The following is a 20,899-nucleotide window of genomic DNA, read 5'->3' as shown; positions in this document are numbered from 1 at the left end:
AGACCTTGAGGTGTTGGTGCCCCTCTACAAGTCATTACTGAGGACTAGAGAGCTGCACGGCTTCCGTCCCCGCGGGAATCCCACAGGGATGGAGGCAGTTCCTGCGGGGTTCCCGCGGGGATGGAAGCTGTTCTGCGGGGTTCCCGCGGGGATGGAACCAGTTCTGTGGGCTTCCCGTGGAATTGTAAGCTCCACTTGCACCAGCCTCTCATCTACCGAATACCAATTTCTTTGAGTGCTGTCTCCTCCTTCTCCTCCTCTTCCGCCTTGCTTTAACAGCATAAATGTGGAAAGTCTTCCATTAAGGAGGTGGTAGAGTCACAAATGATGACGGAATTCAAAAAGGCATGGGATGAACACAGAGGATCTCTAATTAGAAAATGGAAGTTATAAAAAAACCTAACCTTAAATGGCTGCATGTGTGTGGATGTGTCAAGTGACGCTTAGATGGCGACTCTGGCTGTGATGAACTAGGGCTGATACCTGGCAGACTTGTATGGTCTGTGTCTCATACATGGCAATCTGGTGTAGGATGGGCTGGAAAGGGCTTAGACAGCAACTTCAGTGGCTGGAACATGAGGACAGTGCTGGACAGACTTTTATGGTCTGTGTCCCACAAATGAGAACATGAATAGGCTGGAGTGGGCTTCGATGGCAACTCCAGCAGTTGGAACATAAGGATGGGGCCAGATAGATTTCTGTGGTCTTTGTTCCAGAAACATGAAAGAAAGACCATAATCAAGTATATAATATCACACTTGTTGATTTAATGATGAATTGATCATGAGTGTGACTATTGGGCAGAGTGGATGGACCGTTCAGGTCTATTTGCTGTCACTTACTATGTTACTATTAATCCTCTTTGCTCCCAGGCTGGTGCACAGACCTCAGCTCTGACACAGGCACAAGAATCAGATGTCACCTGACCTACTGGCGCGTGCATGTGGCGACCTCTCAGCACACACTGCCAGTGAATCAGAGACAAATCTTACATGTGCGCACCAGAGTGTTCCAAGTTCCAACTTCCGTTCCTTCCTTGCCTACAGTGCTGTGGCTCAAATCCAGAGAGAGACTGAGGGAGCTGACTGGAACTTTCTTTTATGTACTATTAAATTCTTACGGGGATGGGTGGGGATGGGTTAAATTCTTGCGGGGACGGGTGGGGACGGGTTGGGATGGTTTAAATTTTTGCGGGGATGGGTGGGGATGGGTAAGATTCCAGTGGGGATGGGTGGGGACGGGTAAGATTCCGGCGGGGATGGGTAAGATTTCTGTCCCCGTGCAACTCTCTACTGAGGACCCACTTTGACAGTTTTGGAGGCCGTATCTTGCTAAAGATGCAAAAAGGCTGGCAGCAGTGCCAAGAAAAGCTACAAAAATGGTATGGTATTGCATTGCAACCCGTACGAGGACAGACTTGCCGACCTGAACATGTATACCTTGAAAGAAAGGAGAAACAGCGGTGACATGATACAGACATTCAAATACTTGAAAGGTATTAATCTGCAAACAAACCTTTTCTGGAGACGGGAAGCTAGTAGAACTAGAGGACATGAATTGAGGTTGAAGGAGGGCAGACTCAGGAGTAATGTCAGGAAGTATTTTTTCACTGAAAGGGTGGTAGATACGTGGAATGCCCTCCTGCAGGAGGTGGTGATGAAAACGGTAATGGAATTCAAACATGCGTAGGATAAACACAAAGGAATCCTGTTTGGAAGGAATGGATCAATGGAATCTTAGCAGACATTGGGTGGCAATGCCAGCAACTGGGAAGCAAAACCAGTGCTGGGCAGACTTCTATGGTCTGCAACCTGATCGTAACTGAATAGATATTGATGGGCTGGAGTGTAAATTTACGGGGCTTCGACGTTAGCTTCAGAACCTTTAGAACAAGAACAGTGCTGGGCAGACTTCTACGGTCCACCCCTGAGAATGGCAAGGACAAATCAAACTCGGGTATACATATAAAGTATCACATACCATGTAAAATGAGTTTATCTTGTTGGGCAGACTGGATGGACCATTCAGGTCTTTATCTGCCATCATTTACTGTTACTATGTAAGGCCCAAAACTTGGCCATCTTCAATGCTGTTTGAAGACAGTTTCATTGTGGTTTCTCTGCACCGATGGTGCAACAGTTATACTTTTTATTTGGACTTACTGACTGGTACCCCTGTTTAGACCGATATCCTTGTATTACCAACCAGACCAAACAGCTAGTAACTCCTGAGGCAGGCACCTTCTGCACTGAAACGCAGGACTGCATTGAGACTACTGAAGATAACTGGTTTACTGTCAATAAGAAAGATACTTAACTTTGTTGTACTTTGTGCTCATTTGTCATTTATTTTTGTTTTTAATAAACAAGTTGCCCTCGTGTTGGAATTAAATCAGTCATTTAGCCATCATGTGGTGCAATGTTCTGTCAGTTTGGACACATCCTCATTCAGGGTCTGACCCAGAGAGTGAAAAGTTGAAACATTATTATTATTGGTAGCATTTGTATCCCACATTTTCCCACTTATTTGCAGGCTCAATGTGGCTTACATTTGCCGTAATGGCGAATGCCATTTCGGGTAGTAGAATTGCAAAGGTTATTGCGTATGGTGCATACATACATGATAACATGCATGGAACATAACATATATGGTGCATACATACATGATAACATACATGGAACATATATATGGAGTAGATCATGGTATATATATATATTTATATATATATATATATATATATATACTATATGCGTACATACATGGTATAGAAGAATAATTATGGTATAGCCTGAAGGTTTCAGAGTGATAAATTGCATTATAATCTACTTTAGGTCATTGACTGTAGAGAGATCTTGTTTTACATAGGTTTAGTGTGGTGATGTCTGTCATGTGATAAGAGTTCGGTTTTGTATAGCTCGTGTGTAGTATTATTAATTAGTATTTAAGATGGATGTTTATGGTACGCCTTCTTGAAGAGATCTGTTTTCATTAGCCTCCGGAAGATGGTTAGGTCTTGCGTTGTTTTTATGGCCTTCGGTAGTGCGTTCCATAGCTGTGTGGTGATGTATGAGAAGCATACTTGAGTAGCATAGCAAATATCAGCATAAATGAGCCTGCCAAATTTCATTGCTGGTAGATTATTTGTATAATAGACCAAGAGTTACAAGATCAGTACCAATGCTGATCACATAAGTCATCTTTTTTTTCTTTTCTTTTTTTTTAATTTGCACCAGATCTACAAATAATTTTCATGCCTTAAATGTATATGCATAGACTTGGACCCTAGATACCTGTTACAGATTTTGTGTTGGATATTCATAGCTTTCCAGTGGTTTATTCAGGTACAGATAAGTTCTCCTTAAGCAGCTGTACTAGGACTTTTTCCTTCCACTGTTCTCTTTTGAACTTTCTTTCCTTTATATATGATCTGCTTTGCTTGCATAAAGATTTCTATATTACGATGTAGTGAAAAGTGCAGTCAATTAGAGTGAGCACAAATTAAAGCAATGTTATTGAGAACCCCTGTGCTATACTGAAATAGTATTATTGACCGTCCTAGAGCACTACATGCCTATTCCTCATTATGTAAAAATGCTGTTCAAGAGCTGAAGTATTCTGTAAATTCTGTTCTGGTGCTGACATTATTATATTTCAGGGGCTTGAAATGTTCTTGGTGCTCTAGCTTCTGTTCCTCATTGCAGAATGATATTTCTGTGTTGGCCTGGATGTGAATTGGGGAACCTGGACCCTTGTTCTGTTCCACAGTTTGACTATTCTGAGTTGTGACTTCTTGGGGTTACTGGTTCAATTTTTGTTTCCATATTTCTACACTGAAGGTAAAACAAGCTACACGTGATAAAGGTTTAGTATGGATTAGTGTGAGGAATGGTGAAACAGCTTCGCTTTGGACATCTGCCACTAATGTGCAAATTCCCAGTTATATAGACTCTGGACCTCATCAGTAAAACACGCACAACAACCTTGCACCAGAAACACTGCATTCTGCTCTCCCAGACTCCTTACCATAGCAGTTTAGCTATTAAAAACAACCACTGACCTCTCAACCTCCATTTCCATGTAAGTATTCTGGAAATTTGTATTCAGCAAGAAGAATTAGCAAATTGGTTTTGCTTACCATACTGGGTGTAACCTGGACCTCTGTTCTTCCACTTAGGCCTCACTATCGCAATAGGGAAATTTCTTCTCGGCATAATTAGCATTCTAATAACCTTTTCTATGCCATTGATTATAAAATAGCCACCCATTTCCTGATGGGATGAGGAAAAATGAAAATGTTGTAATGCAGACATGATCAAACACTGCGACCAACACAAAATATCTTACATATATAGGAAAGCATGGCTTATGGAGTCTGCAACCATTCAGTAAGTAAACAGCTGCTGACTAATGGCCACGTACATTAGTTAGAACGTGCTTCTCTTTCCAGGAGGCTGGCAACGGCTGAGTTCAGAAAACTAGCCGATTCTTACCACTCTGCTATCACTGTGAGAAGTCACACTGCAACGTTACTCTGTTATGCTGATGTATAAGAAGTAAAATGTTTGCCACAGAATCCTATTAAAAAAATCCTGCACATTCTCAGCTCAAAAGGCACAGCTGGAGCAGCGCAGGTACAATCCCATCTCAGCCTGTGCAGTTACTATACCTCTGCCTCCTCATGGTGTTCGATGAGTGCCTTTGGAGAAAGGTTCCACAAGTTGCAAAGCTTTGATTATCACCATAATGGGGAACTTGCCCCAGGGTCTGCTTAATGATTCCTTTCGGGACACCGTTCACCCGACCAGCTGATACAAGCCTGAAAAGAAAGAACAGTGTGTCAGTACCAAGCAAATGCAAAGGATGTGATCCCGGTCTTTAATGCCCCAATGATAGCAAAAAATAGAAACAGCCTAGAGCTCTAGGGAAAGTTAAAGGGGTCAGCAAAAAAAGATTATGCAACAATTATTTTTGTTTGGGGGGGGGGGGGGGTAATAAAGAATATACATGGTTTTGATATTAAGTACCCCTATACATTCCATATACCCATCCCATCCTCCATCCTGGGTGGGGAAGACTCACCTTATAATAGTAATGCAACAAACATTTAATCTCCAAATCCAGGTATTTAAAGATCCATTAGCATCCAAAGTCACCTGGCTCAAATCTTCCATGACATATTTGTATGTTTCAGGGATAACTTGAACTTAGGATAGCCCCCACCCCCCCCCCCCCCCCCCCCCCCCCCCCCCCCCCCAAAAAAAAAATAATCATCACAGGTCCTCCAATTCCTGTGTTTCTGTGGCAGAATCTAGACAAGGCCGTGGAACAGCTGGAAATGGGCCAAACCCCTCTCTCCCACTTCTTTGGGTTACAAACAGTATGCTACCTTTCCCACTCTCATAATCCTGCTGAGTCACAAAATTATTTCCTGCTGTATTAGGCTACTGCCTGTGTTTCATCGGGTCCTCTCATTCTGCCCCCCTCTCAGTCACTAATGAGTTCAAGTTTCATTCTATTTGACATACTGTCTTATAGACATGCCATCCAGGTGGTTTAAAATGCAAAATAAAGCAGGGATACTTACCTGTAGCAGGTATTCTCTGAGGACAGCAGGTCATTCATTCTCACATGTGGGTGACATCATCCACGTCACCCAGTGCGGAACGCTTAGAAAGCATAATACAGCTTTAAGACACATGACAGCATCCCCAGTGTGCATGCAGAGTGCCTTCTCACCTGCTGCGAGAACACAGGACCAGCAGTACAATAGTATAGCTATCAGGACAGAAGACAACTCCAAGGGGAGTGGGAGGGTATGTGAGAAAGAATGGCCTGCTGTCCTCAGAGAATACCTGTTACAGGTATCCCTGCTTTCTCTGAGGACAAGCAGGCCATATTCTCACGTGGGAATCCCTAGGTACCAGGCTCAGCGAAAACAACAACAGTAGGACAAAAGGACCTCGCAAGTAACCTGAAACTATATACAAAACTGTGTGAAACTGCAGCCTGGACACCAACAAAATGGACTAGGAGGGTGAAGTTGGATTCTAGACTCCAAACAAATTTTGCAGAACTGTCTGTCAAAACAGACCACTGCGTCAGGCAACAGTGAGATGTGAATGTGTGGACTGAAAACTACATCGCAGCCTTGCAAATTTCTTCTATACAGGCTGATCTCAAGTGGGCTACCGACACAGCCATAGCTCTGACATTATGAGCCTTGACATGACCCTCAAGAGTCAGCCCAGCTTGGGCATAAGAGAAAGAAATGTCATCTGCCAGCCAATTGGAGAATGTGTGTTTCCCGATGGCAACCCCCATCCTGTCGAGATTAAAAGAAATGAAAAGCTGGTGGTCTGTCTGTAGAACCTAGTCCACTCCAAGTAAAAGGCCAACGCTCACTTATAGTCCAAGAGGTGCAGTGCACTTTCGCCAGGATGGGCATGAGGTTTGGGAAAAAATGTTGGAAGAACGATTGATTGGTTCGGGTGGAATTCCAATACCACCTTAGGCAGGAGCTTGGAGTGCGTGCGGACAAATACTCTGGTACGATGAAATTTAGTATAATATGGATCTGCTGAAGCTCAATGGCCCTGCAAGCTGAAGTAACAGCCAGTGGCTGAAAAGGAGGCTTTAATAGCTGGGTATGGATGACGTTGAGGTCCCATGACACAGGCAGAGGTTTGATACAGGGTTTTGTCAACAGCAAACCTCTCATGAAGCTAAAAACTAGAGGCTGTCCAGAAATGGGTTTACCTTCTACACGGCGATGGTAAGCACAAATTGCACAGAGGTTGAAACCTTACAGAGTTGGTCTTAAGGTGGACCAGAGTTGAAGGTTTAGAAGGTATTCAAGCAAGGTCCTGTGTAGGGCAAGAAATAGGATCTATGACCCTGCCCTCACATCAGACGGCAAACCTCCTCCATCTTTCCTGGAAGCCAGCAAGACCTTGGAGATACCCTCTGGAAGATGTAGGAACACATCTAGGTTGTGAAGGCCAGGGACTGGAGGCTGGGGTGCAGAAGACATCCCTTATTCTGCGTGATGAATTTCAGAAAACACTCCAATCCCCAAGGTTCTTCAAGGATAACTCCAGAAGAAGAGGGAACCAGATCTGCCTGGGCCAATAAGGAGTGATCAGAATTGTGGATCCTCAGTCTTGCCTGAGTTTCAAGTCTTCCCCACAAGAGGGATGGGAGGATACACATAAAGAAAACTGTTCCCCCAACAGAAGGCATCCAACACTAGTCTGTCATGTGCCCTGGACCCTGGAACAGTACTAAGGGACTTTGTGATTGAATGGAGTGGCAAAGAGATCCACCGAGGGGGTGCCCATGCTTGGAAGATCTGAAGGGTAACACTCATAGTGAGTGACCACCCATGTGGTTGCATGACCCTGCTCAGTCTGGCAGCCAGGGTGTTGGATCTGCCCATCACATATTGGCCCTGAATACTATCCTGGTCTGGACAGCCTAGTGCCACATTTGGATGGCCTCCTGACACAGAGGGTATGATCCAGTATCCCCCTGCTTGTTGATGTAATACATTGCAAACCTGATTGTCCGTTTGAATGAGCACAATTGGTTGAACAGCCGATCTCTGAAAGCTTTTAGAGTATTCCAGATTGCCCATAACTCTAGGAGGTTGATCTGAAGATCTGATTCCTGAGCTGACAAAACTCCTTGGGTGTGAAGCCCATCTACATGAGCTCCCCACCCCAGGTGGGATACATTAGTTGTCAGCATCTTCTGGGGCTGAGCAATTTGGAATGGAAGTCCCACAGTCAAATTGGTTTGAACTGACCACCAGAGGAAGGACTGAACCACTCTGATGTTACTCAGATGACATCTGCTAGGTTCCCGGAGGCTTGACACCACTGGGTTGTTCTCATGTGGCGACGTGCCATGGATGTAACATGCACCGTGGAGGCCATATAGCCTAGCAACCTCAACATCTGCTGAGCCATGACCTGCTGGCTGGCCTGAAAATGAGTGGCGATTGTGACTAGAGCATCCACCCTCAGCATAGGGAGATATGTTCGTGCCTGCTGTGTGTCTAGAGGGCTCCAATGAACTCCAATTGCTGACCAGAGTAGCTTAAAACAAACCCTAGTAGCTCAATACCCAAGTGGTTCTCTGCATGTACTCCTGAGTACTGCCCTTCAACATGCTCTTCACTAGCCAATTGTCCAGGTAGAAAAACACATGACTCCCAGTTTGTGTAGCGACACTGCAACTACTGCTAGACACTTGGTGAAAACCCTGGGAGCTGACGGGAGGCCGGCAACACACAATACTGGAAGTGACGTGTTCCCACTTCAAATCTGATATACTTGTGGCCTGGAAAATATCAGGATATGAGTGTAAGCATCCTTTAAGTCCAGAGAGCACAGCCAATCTTTTTCTTGAATCATTGGGAGAAAGGTGCCCAGGGGAATCATCCTGAATTTTTCTTTGACCAGGAATCTGTTAGGGCCCTTAGGTCTAGGATGGGACGCACCCCCTCCCCCGTTTTCTTTGGCACAGTTACTTTGACTGTGGCTGTGCTCTGCTAGAGCCAGTCAAAAACTCATCCCCTGTTTTGATTGGGGAACCAGCTGGGCCTTCAGCACACGCTGTTGACAAGAACGATGCGCTGGGTCCGAGCCTGCTGAGGCTGGCAAGGAGTGTACCTACGCCTCTGTGAGTAGTTCAGACCCCTCTTCGACTTGCCCAAAAACCTCCTGGATGCAGAGGAGGTGCAGAAGGCGTCTAAGCAGGAGAGAGACACAATGGTGTCAGTGTGTTTCTTGATGAGGTTAGCAACCTCCTCTAAAACTGTTATCCCCCTAGCACGTGGCATCTGCCAATATCTGCTGGACCACGGGGTCTAAGTCAGGGACACGCAGCCATGAGAGTCTGCGCATCGCTATACTCTGAGCAGAGACGCAGGATGATACATCGAACATATCGTAAGTGCCCCTGGCCAAGAACTTACAACATGCCTTCTGCTGCTTGACCAGCTGGCGAAGAGATTCAGCCTGCTCCAATGGGTGAGAGTCTGCCAAATCAGACATACTGCGCACCAAGTTCATGTAGAGCTGGTAAGAGTGAATGCGGGAGATGAGCATAGAGGCCCAATACATTTTCCACCCAAAAGAATCCAGGGTTCGAGTTTCTCTGCCTGGGGGTGCCAAAGCATACTCCCTGGAACTCCTGGCTCTTTTGAGCGTGGATTCCATCACCAGGGAATGTAGAAGCAATTGAGGCCTGTCAAAACCCAGGGAACTTTGGATCTGATACATGGTATCAATCTTCTTGGGCAGGACAGGGACTGTCAGAAGTGACTCCCAGTTCTTCACCTGAACAGCTTTCAGGATCCAGTGAAGCGGGACTATCACAGCCGCTCTAGGAGGAGTCATAATCCAGGACCTCGAACATCTCAGCCCTGGGCTTGTCCTCCATCTCCGAACAAACTAAAATGGCAGCAGCCATTTCCCTGACAAAACCTGGGAAGGAAAAAATACTCAGGTGGAGACTTCCTCCATTCCGCTGGAGGGGAGGGGAGGGGTCAGATGGGATACCATAGGACTCCTCCTCCTCCTCCGAGAACTACCTAGGGTCCTCATCCTTGTGAAAGAGGAACTATGTCCTTGTCTGGAGAGGCATCAAGGAGCGGGTTCCACCATAACTCTGGCGATGCTTCCTCCACCGATGTCGAGGGGGTGCCAGCACGGGTGGCACCTGAATCGGAGGCCTCACCACAGGCTGAGGGCCTTGCAGGGCAGCAAGAAGAGGCATGGCTGGTGCATGCTCCCCAGATGCCAATGCACTTTGCTGAAAGAGACCCGCTAAATGTTCATGGAGCATGGCCCAGATGCGCTTATTGAGAGTCAACTTTGGGAAAGGCTGGGGCATTGGTTGGGAAGCAGACTGCTAAATTGTCGGCGTCAGTGTGGATATCTGGTCCTGGCTGCATGGAGACCTGCGCATCGGCACCTCCACAATGGAGGGAGAGCACTCCTCCCGGTTTTGATGCTTCTCAGGGACCAGATCCCTTGGTGTCCCCGGCACCATGTGTTGAGGGGCACTGACACCTTTGCTTTTTGTCCTTTGCCCGATGCCACTCATCAATGCTCCTTAGTGCCGATGAAGATGACGTCAAATCTCCATGTCCCCTTCTCTTCGGGTCTGATGCTGACCGGTCCCAGGGGCCCTGCACAGCGGTCAACGTCGAAGAAAGTGGAGACCTGCTCAATGCACGACCACTCCCAGTGTCTGATAAGAGCCTGGAAGCCATAGGGACCAATGCTAGTGCAAGACTCAATGTCGATACCGATGCTAACGTCAAAGATTCAGACCAGGCTACAAAAATATTCTCTCTTTGAGCCTCCCTGGCCAGCTAACTCGTTTTCATCATACGAAGGCAAAGAACACAGCTGCATGGGGTATGTTCAGGCCCCGAACACTGGAGACACCAAAAATGGGTGCCCTTACCAGAGATGTAATTTGATTTGCTTACTTTATTTATTTTTTGTCTATTAGATTGTAAGCTCTTTGAGCAGGGATTGTCTTTCTTCTATGTTTGTGCAGCGCTGCGTACGCCTTGTAGCGCTATAGAAATGTTAAATAGTAGTAGTAGTAGATGGCCCAACTGCACCAGGCATAGTGCTTGAAGCCACTGGGAACCTTTGATGATATGGAAAGGAAAACAGCTGTTGCCAAATCAAACGACTCAATGATGACCTTTAAAAGGAGCAAATCACTAAGAAAAATAATGAAGAAAAGCCCGACCGGAGCTCAGGCCTAAGAGTGCCTATTGAGCGTGAAAAAAATAAAGAAAAGTTAAAAGTGGGGAAAAATGAAAGAAACGTAACGTGACAGAAAAAATCCAATTGGAAACAAAAACAAAGAAGATCCAGGAAAAATAAATCCCACAGGAAGGCACAAAAAAGCTATAGTAAAAAAGAACCACACCAGATGCAGTGAGGGGGGCCACGAAGCAGCGCGTCTGCTCCTCACAGCGGACGGAAGAAGACTGCTGGTCCAGTGCTCTTGCGGCAGGCACATATGCACAGTGGAGATAGTGTCACGTGTTTTAAAGCTTTATTACGCTTTTTAAGCGTTTCGCACCAGGCGACATGGATAAGGTCACCACATGTGAGAATATGGCCCTACTTGTCCTTGGAGAAACATATTAACAAGTATATATAAAAAGGTAAGAAAATGAATTACAATTTATGTCAGAAAAAGTTGTACGTACTCTGCTACCATTCCCACCTTTGTCAGCCCCATTTCCACCAGGCTGCTCACAGAAAATAAGACATGAGTGGCAAGCAGGAGGCAGAGTAGCCATCCTTAACTTGTAGGCAAAATGGAAAATGGATCTGTGGAGCTGGGAAAGAGTGTGTGCGAGCTAGAGGTAGGGGCAAAAGGAGAAGAGGGGCTGGACTAGGGAGCAGTGTGTTCTCTGCTCTGCTCCAGGATCACCCCCTCCCCTCCTCTTAATTGTCTGTTAGGGAGGAGCAGAACACCCTGCTGCTCTGGAGTATAAAAAGAAGTGGTGGAAACTGTGTTCCAGGCTATTCCCCAGGAAATTAAGCCCTGGTGGTAGCAGGATGGGAAGGAGGAGAAGTGATAGAAGGGGGAAGGAGAGAACGGCAGCTTTGAGAAGGGAGAGACAGAAGGGAAATCTGTGGGAAAGCAGCAAACAGGACAGAAGAGAAACAGAGGTTTGGGTGGGGAGGCACCTGTAGAGAGTGACGGGCCATTCTGGACGTGGTGGGGAAAAAAGGAAAAAGAACAAAGAAATGAAGAGAAAACAAAAAAAAAAAATGGAGCAAAGAAGAAATAATAAAAAAACATAAACATAACTGGGTCAGGAGAAGAGTTATTTTTAATATTTTAAAACGCAGCATAATGCTAAACACATGGAAATAAAGTTCAATAGAAAGGTAAAAGCTGTTAACTTTTTACGGCTTTAACATGTTTCTGACCACTTTCTGTTAACCACATTCCCTTCACCAGCTCCGCACAAAACGAGGAGGAATTTACCCTCTCATACTGGGGGGCTTTAGCATTGTCTTCCCAGATCTGTGGGATTATATTAATACTATACTGGAGGCGAAGGCTGGGTTTGCAGTGCCAGATGCATTACTCACAGAAAGCTTCCCTCGGTAAGTGCTTCTGCGCCCTCGGCATTCTGCCGGATACACCTTCAGCTCTTTGCAGATACTTCCTTTAGGCACCATTGGAGGGTTAATGACAGCTTCCACAATAGCCAGTGTGATTTGTTCATTTTTAAAAGCAAATTCCAAAGGAGGAATAGCCTAAAACACAAACACAGAGTATAATTATACTGAATATGGTTGGGCACAATAGTTCTCAGCTCTACTCCAGAGGCACACCTGACTGTGATTTCATGAATATGTATGAAATCAATGATCCGGTTTACAGCATTCCTCTGGGCTGAACCCAGTAACATTTCATCCCATAGAAACATAGAAAAATGTAGGCAAGACCATATAGCCTATGTAGTCTGCCCATCTACTCTCCCCATCACTCCTGGAACCTCCTACTCTCTCCCCCCCTCCGATCCCCTTCACAGACACGGTAAAAAAATAACATTCCTAGAAACAATGTTCTCCCCTTATTTTTTGTGCGCATGAAAACATTTTGTGTGCAAGTTTTCACCCTCAAATTGATGTGTGCAGGAGAGCAGAGGGTCACAATAAAGAAAGCCAACAAAAAGTTTATGCACAGTTGCTCGGCGTTTGCTCTCCCTTTCTGATCCATGTGAGAATGCACACACACAGCTTAGAGGAAGCACTGCCTGGAAGTCTAGTGGACATCCACTGTCCCCCATTACCCACCCCCCCAATATAACCAGAAATAGGAGCAACACCCACTCGCTCCTGCCTCCATGTCATTTAGTGGAGGAGTGGCCTAGTGGTTAGGGTGGTGGACTTAGTTCCTGGGGAACTGAGTTCGATTCCCAGCACAGGCAGCTTCTTGTGACTCTGGGCAAGTCACTTAACCCTCCATTGCCTGCCATGAGTGGGAAAGCGTGGGGTACAAATGTAACAAAAAATAAAATAAAAAAATTAGCAGACTGACTGTACAAGGCATCCCAGGATGAACCACACAAGGTCAGGTGTTACTATTTTGCAAGATGGCACAGAGACTGGAGTGAGTGGTCATCACTCCTACCTCTGGGTAAAGGTACACAGAGGGGAGAGGAGCTGGGTTAGAGTCTGGTAAATTATCAGGTATATTTTTGTTGGTTGTCAGGAGTGGTGGTGGTGGGGGGGGGGGGTTTACTAGACTATCAGGGATTTTTTTGGTAGTGTAGAGAGGACCGGGGAGCGGAGGGTCAAGCATGTGGTTCCTTTCTGGGGTAAGGAATCTTTTTTTTGGGGGGGGGAGGGGGGGGGGTTGAAGGAGACAACCCAGTGGGCTTTTTGTTTTTAAATGCCTCCCTTCTCAGCATGTGAGCCTATCACCGCTCGCACACTGACGGGAAGGGAGACTGTTTTTCAGCAGCAAACGGCTGCATACTACCACCATGGTGTGTGCTGTTTTTCTGACAGTGCACACTTTCTAACAAAGTGGTAATTTGCATGCCATTAGTTTATTGACTTGAGAAGAAAAGCTTGTACATTCAGCTTGCGTTAGAAGCCCTTGCGCTAAGTCATCAATGCACGGCTCTAATCTAAATCTTTCTGCATCGAACCCTGAAAGAGAGGAAGATGGAGTCGATGACAATTGACATATCACAATGTTAGGAAGAAGTGAGAAGAGAGGCAATGAAGAGAACATAAATGAAACGAAGAAGAGAAAGATGAAGGAAACAAGAAAGAACGAGCACAAACAAGACAGATCAGGTGGGGTTAGAAAGCCCCCTCCCTAGTTCATTTGCAAAAGTTACATGCACAACTGTACTGTACATATTTGGAGGGGAAAAAACCCGGTCTCCAGTGTATTCAGTATCTTTGTCATACATAGGTATAGATATAAATATATAGATTGTGTGTGATTTGAGGCTATCTAGGCTAACCAACTGGTTAGGGGTGCAACTAGATTGGAAAACTTTGTCCCACAGAAAAACAATTCCTCAAGCCTTTATACAGGTAGTTAGTGGGCTCATTTTCAAAGCACTTAGCCTCCCAAAGTTCCATAGAAACCTATGGAACTTAGCCTCCCAAAGTGCTTTGAAAATATGCCTCTTTATGTTTTTACGTTTGCAGCATGCGCAGAGCAGCCAGCAAACGCTTGGCTGCTCTGCGCATGATTTAGGGGCCGATTACCGATGTGTATTGTGATTCTTTGATACATTGTACGTTTGAATACCGATCTGAGCATGTGTGACTTTTTTTTTTTGGTGCATTCTTCGTTTTTTAAAAATCGTTAGGGACTTTAACGATTTTGATTTTTTTACGTTTGGTTGCTGCCATCTGCCTGTCTGTCTTTCCAATCGAGGGTATTTTGGACATAAAGGGGTCCTTTCTAGAATGGCTTGGTAAAAGTGGCTGTCACTGGCGTCAGTGTGTGGGTTTTCCGCATGTTGCGGCCACTTTTAGCATGGTGGTAAAATGGCTGCTGCACCATTGTTTTTTCTTTTGTAATGGCCACACGCTAATTTTCTCATTAGTGATTGGCATTTACCGCGGGAGAACTTACCGCCACTTATTTAGGAGGCAGTAAGGGCTCCCGCTCTACTCCAATGCTAACTGGGTAGTGCGTGGCAACGTATCTTCATTACCCAGTTAGTGCAGGCATGCCTACTCTCTGCCCAAGGGCACGCCTCCTATGCAAGAAAATAAAAAATATTTTCCAGTGCATGATTAGTGCGCACTAAGTGGAAAACTACTGCAGGATGCCTTAGTGCTTTTCACTGTAGTACTCTTTTACCGCATGGTAGGCCCACATTAGGCCTATGATGCCTAAAAGGCCCCAAAGTCAATAACCATTTAGCAAGAAAAAATTCATGAGGTAAAATGGGAGTTACAAGAACAGAAGAGGGGGATTGAAATTCAATTAGTTAATTACTGTATTTGGACCCCTTTTCGATTACTGCAGTGGAATATTTGCTGGCTGTATACACTATATTCTGAAGAAGCTCCAGACGGTCCAAAACACCGCAGCCTCGATAGTGCGCAGCCTCTCCGTGAGAGCCTTCACTGGCTACCCATTACAGACCGCATTGAATTCAAAATCTGTGCTTTAACACACAAGATCATTTACGGAGAAGCGTCAGTCTACATGTGTGATTTGATTGATTTACCTCCCAGAAATTCATCGGTGTCCTCTCGTACTTATCTTATTCTGCACTATCCTTCCTGCAGGAATCTAAAATATAAGTCTATCTACTACTACTTATCATTTCTATAGCGCTACAAGGCATACGCAGCGCTGTACACCAAACACAAAAGACAGTCCCTGCTCAAAGAGCTTACAATCTAGATAAGACAGGTAAACAGACAGAACAATTAAGGGTAAGGGAATGAAGAGGTGAGGACAAAAGGACAGGGAAAGTGAGTTAGGAGTCAAATGCAGTGGTAAAGAGGTGGGTTTTGAGTTGGACTTGAAAACGGCCAAAGACGGGGCTAGACGTACATGCTTGGGAAGTCTATTCCAGGCGTGAGGTGCAGCGAGATAAAAGGAACGAAGTCTTGAATTAGCAGTAGAGGAGAAAGGGACAGATGAGAGAGATTTTTCTACAGAACAGAGTACTGGAAAGTTACCACCTAGCGTCAATCAGTTGGCTGATCACTATACACTTCTTCCTTTTCGTTCATCAGCCCACAATCCTGGAATGCTTTGCCGAGACTACTGAAAGAGACATCGGCTCACCAAACATAAGAAATTATTAAAAACTACAATACTCTTTAATCCTCTATTTCCATTTTGTTTGATTACCCGCATTTGGTCTTATGTCGGTTTCCCTCTTGTTGCTCCTGTATTCCCATCCGTATTCTTTTATTAAGCTGCTTATGCTATTGTCTTTGTTAATTTTTATATATCTATTTTATCCTGCTGTACTATGTAATTTCTTGTAACTTTGTTAGCCACATTGAGCCCGCACAAGCTGGGAAAATGTGGGATACAAGTGTACCAAATAAATAAATAAATATAGGGATCTATGCAGAAAGCTACTACGAGCAGAAGCATGCAGTTAACAAGTGGTCTACGTGCTCATTATTGGACATAAGATTCAGAAAGGGTTTCAGCGCTGAAGTTAACTTGCTTGGAAGACATCAGTGCACAGCATATTAAAATGTATGGGTAGAGAGACTTTTAGTTAAAACTCAGAGGGAGGATCAAGATGGTGGCATGCTGGGCGTCCTGATCTCATGACTAAGCTCTGTTTTAAAGGTAAATTTTATCTCTTTTTTTCCTACACAATGCCTTCTGCGAGCTCAGTGACTCCGTCGTGGATTGACGAATTTTTCCTACACAATGCCTTCTGCGAGCTAAGTGACTCCGTCATGGATTGACGGATTTCTGACCCAGATTTTATCCGGAGCTATAACCGATGGCCAAGTCTCTGCTGCGGGCGCTATTAGAGGGAATGCTGACCCGCTTGAGGGGCGAGATTTTTCTCAGCTGTCGGGTGCACTCAACGCCAACCCGTTCAGCTGAGATCCCAGGGTTCGGTGGAGTCAGTGCTGTTGTAGGTGGAGCTGGCAATTCCAGCCCGGTTTCTGTGCGGAGGCCTCTCCCCTCAAGCCAGATGGGACTGCTACCTACTACATAGGGAACTGCTCAGATTAGTCTGTCAGAGACGCATGTGGGGACATTAACCTCTGTTGTGGAGTCCTCCAGAGTTTCATTGGAGGAGTGGTTTAAGTTGACTTCTAGGTCTGAAACAGTGCACCAGACAGGGTAAGTGACCCTTGGAGCTATTTAGAGCCTCCTCACCAAGTTGGAATCGACTATTGTAAGTTGTTCATCTAATATTACCAATTTAAAATTGTCTTGTGGTACCTTGGCACAAAAGTTTGATACAGAGGTTGGACATCATGAGAAGTTGGAAATTAAATCTTTAAGGGACAATATGGAAGTTGTACAGTCTTTAGTTAAAGTCGTTAGCTGGAGCAGTTTGAAAATCAAGCTAGACATTTAAATCTTCAGCTACTGAATTTCCCAAAAGTTTTGGGGATTCAGCCATCAGATTCTTTTAAAAAGTAACTGGTAGAGGTTTTGGCTATACCATCAGAATCAATTCCTTCGGTTAATAAGGTGTTCTACTCGCCACCTAGAACACGGGCCGATAATGAGCAATCAGTTTTGGATGTATCTGCAGTTCTGGACTCTTCTCAAGAACATGACTCAGACCGTGTCACATTATTTGTAAATTCTGTGTTCAAACAGGATGTAAATATGATTATGCGTTTATACTTTAGTGACTTGCAAGTTCAGTTTTATGGATAGAGAATATGGATATTCCGGATGGTGAAAGAGTGACACAGGAGAGGTCTAATGTTTTCCTTGCTGTGAAGCAGGAGGCCTTGTCTTTGGATGCCACTTTTGTTTTACGATATCCCTGCAATTGTATAATTAATAAATATTTGGGTGTAAGATACATTTTCTTTGTTCCGGAACAGAAATGTTCCTTTTTGGACTTGAAGAAGCTCTCTCCAGGTGTTCCTTCTTAGTTTGATTACTGAACTCTTTGTGCTACATTAATGTTATTCTGGTGGACCATCATGCTATACCTGTGTTTAGTATAAATTATTTACTTACATTTTAGTCCCAATTTTTTTTCCTTCTCTCCCTAAGTTTTATTGTTTTCTTCTACTTTTTTTTTTTTTTGGGGGGGGGGGGGGGGGGGGGGGTTCTTATGTTTGTATGAGACTCTTGAAGTAGATTGTATTTCTCAAGTGGATACTGTAAGATTTGCTTGCAAATAATAAAGTTTTAAAAAAAAAGTTAACCTCAGCAATGCAGAGAAGTTTATAAGCTGTGCAATGATGCCCACCAGGTGAGCATCAATGCAGAAATGTACTGCCAGGTCTAAGGCAATGTATAAGGCTAAGAAGAACCTCACCCAGCTGAAGGCTCCTGATGCTTCTTTTGGCTAAGTATTTTTATTTGAATATTTTTACTGCTGTAATTGTCTATTGCTTATGTTTGATTTATTCTTATTGTACACCACCTTGAGTGAATTCTTTCAAAAAGGCAGTAAATAAATCCTAATTAATAAATACATACAATGAACCATTGGCATGGCGTGCTGCATCAGCCCCTCTGAGGTTGTACAGAAGCTTGGAATCTCAATGACAATAGACTGACGCCAGTTTGCAGTTGGTTATGTTACACTGCAACCATTTCAAGATTGTCCAAAGTTCTGCTGAAGATTCCCAAAAACTGGGCAGGCTGTCTTCTGATTCTGTGGGGCACAGGACTGTCACCTCAGCCACATCAACCCAAACCATTTTGGTTTTATGCCAATATATACAGAGGTCAATGCAGAAAGCCATGAAATAGAGCCATGCGCAGACAAATGAGCATGCAGCCTCTATCACGAAATTAGCAAAATATTCTATGGTGACAATAAGCTAATGAAATTCAAAGAGCGCAGAACTTAAGCACTAATTAGGGAAAGCCTGCTGGACACCGGTGCACAAGGGTCTGTGGTAAAGGTGGCTTCACCGTTCACATGTCCAAAGAAAACGAAAGTGCCAGCACACCTGATATTATTCTGTGCATAAATATTAGCAAAACTTTCTTGCACGTAGATTTTTCACAAGGCTAAATATTTATGCATAGAACAACACGCACAGATATGTGCTGGTACTTTTGCTTTCTTTGGCCATGTGTACAGTGAAACCACTGTTACCTCCATGAACAAATGTTAACTTTCATTCTGCCTTTTAAAGTTGCAGGTACTTACTATGGTCATAGTGAAAAAAACTGGCATAAAAATCCTTTCAACTAACCTTTCTACGCTGTTTCAGACCTAGAAATGAATTTCTTGCATTGTACATACGTTAAAAATCATTGTTTCTATGCACTACAGCAGAATACTTAATGGGCTCATTACCACCAATTAACTGTGTGTTCAAGAGTACCACGTGAGTTAACTCCTGTAGTAAACTCCTTTCTGCATTCTGTGTCCATTAACCTGCGCCTACTGCTCACAGTAGCTTCTGGTCCCATAAAAAGGAACACAAGATGGGATTGGCCTATTCAGTGGACCAGATAACAGGACAATCGTAACAGGATTCTCACTTTTCAATTTATTTACCCATTTCACAATTCCTGGTGATTTCTAAATACTAAATCAATTAAAATGGCCAATCTTGACCCAAGTATTCCCAACACTTTGAACATAAGGAACACAGAAGTCAGCCTAATCTAACCCATAGGCATCAATGTTTCCAAATGGTTGTGGGGGGTGGAAGGTGCCAAACACAATACAAACTACTCAACCCTAAACATAGCAAAGGAGCTTGTTTAATACTAGGGGTGTTCACCGACTCTTAAGATGTAATCATTGGTTTTTAACTGGAAACCACATTTATATGTCAAAGGGAGAGTATATTGAAGGAAATCATAGGCCTATATTTTCCGCTATTATGAACTGTATAGTTAGTCATTGAAAGAATGCGGAGTACAGTAGGAAGTATTCAGTGTTTCATACTGAAGGTCATGTTAGGCATACAAGGGGAGGGAGGGGTCTGCTCAGAAATGAAATGAGATGATCACATAGATATCCCCATTATTTACATAAATTCTATTATACAGGTACAAACTGGTTTGAAGCAGAATTTGTTTTCCTCAAAAAAATGAGTGATGACATGAGAGGTCAGACACTAACCTCTTCAAGCTACCTCTTGACCGACTTTCACTATGTCTGGACTGTATCATTTCTTGCACCTTCTGCCAAAATAGATAGTGCTAAACAGCATCACTCATTAGTAAGGGGCAGTTAACACGATTAGCAAGTGTTATGCTACTAATCTGTATTATGTGCATGCACTAACAAGCCATGTATGTATTATCATAGGTTGTACTTATGGAAATCACAATATTGTAATGCTATATAAGGTGCAGCACAATGCTTTGTAATTCAGACAGAGAATCTGATTGCAGAGTCCCCATCTCTCAGCGCTGATACAATAAACACTTTCTTATAATGCTATGGGAACTGGTTATTTAATTCTCTATCAGTGTGAGCAGTGGAGTGCCTTAGGGATCGATACTGGGTTCGATTTGTGAGAGACATTGCTGAAGGCTTAGAAGAAAGAGACTGCCTTTTTGCAGATGACACGAAAATGGCCAATAGAGTGGATACACTGAAGGGTGTAAAAACTATGAGAAGGGATCTCCAAACGTTGGAAGAATGGTCAAGGGTCTGGCAGTTAACGATTAATGCTTGATGCACTTGGGGATGCAAAAATCCAAAACAGATGTACCAGATAGGAAGGGAGAGATTGGTAAGCTCAGCTCACTACTATTACTACTTATCACTTCTACAGCGCTACAAGGCATACATAGCTGTACACCATACACAAAAAGACAGTCCCTGCTCAAAGAGCTCACAATCTAAATAAGACAGGTAAACAGATAGAACTAAGAGGTAAGGGAATTAAAGAGATGGGGTACAGGGTAAGTTAGTAGAGGCTCACAAGAAGAACCTTGGAGTGATGGTGTCTGAGGATCTCAAGGTGACGAAACAATGCGACAAGGTGGTGGCCACAGCCAGAAGGATGCTAGACTGCATAAAAAGGGGTATAGCAAGTAGAAGAAAGGAGGTGTTGATGCCCATCTAACAAGTCGTTGGTGAGGCCTCACTTGGAGTAGTGTCAGTTTTGTATCTTGCTAAAGATATAAAAAGGGCTGGAAGGGGTTCAAGAAAAGTGACGAAAATGGTAGCAAGATGTACAAGGAGAGACTTGATGACCTGAATATGTAC

The 20,899-nt window shown here is 44.2% G+C and overlaps 1 protein-coding gene across 1 annotated transcript in view; it reads right to left on the bottom strand.

Moving 5' to 3' along the window:
• POLR1B (RNA polymerase I subunit B) overlaps positions 1–4,769 on the bottom strand; it is an 85,514-nt gene extending 80,745 nt beyond the window's left edge. The window contains exons 1-2 of the mRNA XM_030198112.1: positions 4,667–4,769; positions 4,136–4,268 (exon numbers count right to left, since the gene is read on the bottom strand). Of these exons, the coding sequence (XP_030053972.1) occupies positions 4,136–4,265 (130 nt within the window). The 5' untranslated portion in view covers positions 4,266–4,268; positions 4,667–4,769. The remainder of the gene's footprint in view (positions 1–4,135; positions 4,269–4,666) is intronic.
• Positions 4,770–20,899: the final 16,130 nt, after the last annotated feature.

The sequence above is a fragment of the Microcaecilia unicolor genome, chromosome 3 (assembly GCF_901765095.1).
Source record: "Microcaecilia unicolor chromosome 3, aMicUni1.1, whole genome shotgun sequence".
NCBI classification, from domain to species: Eukaryota; Metazoa; Chordata; class Amphibia; order Gymnophiona; family Siphonopidae; genus Microcaecilia; species Microcaecilia unicolor.
This window is presented reverse-complemented; position numbering and strand designations above follow the sequence as displayed.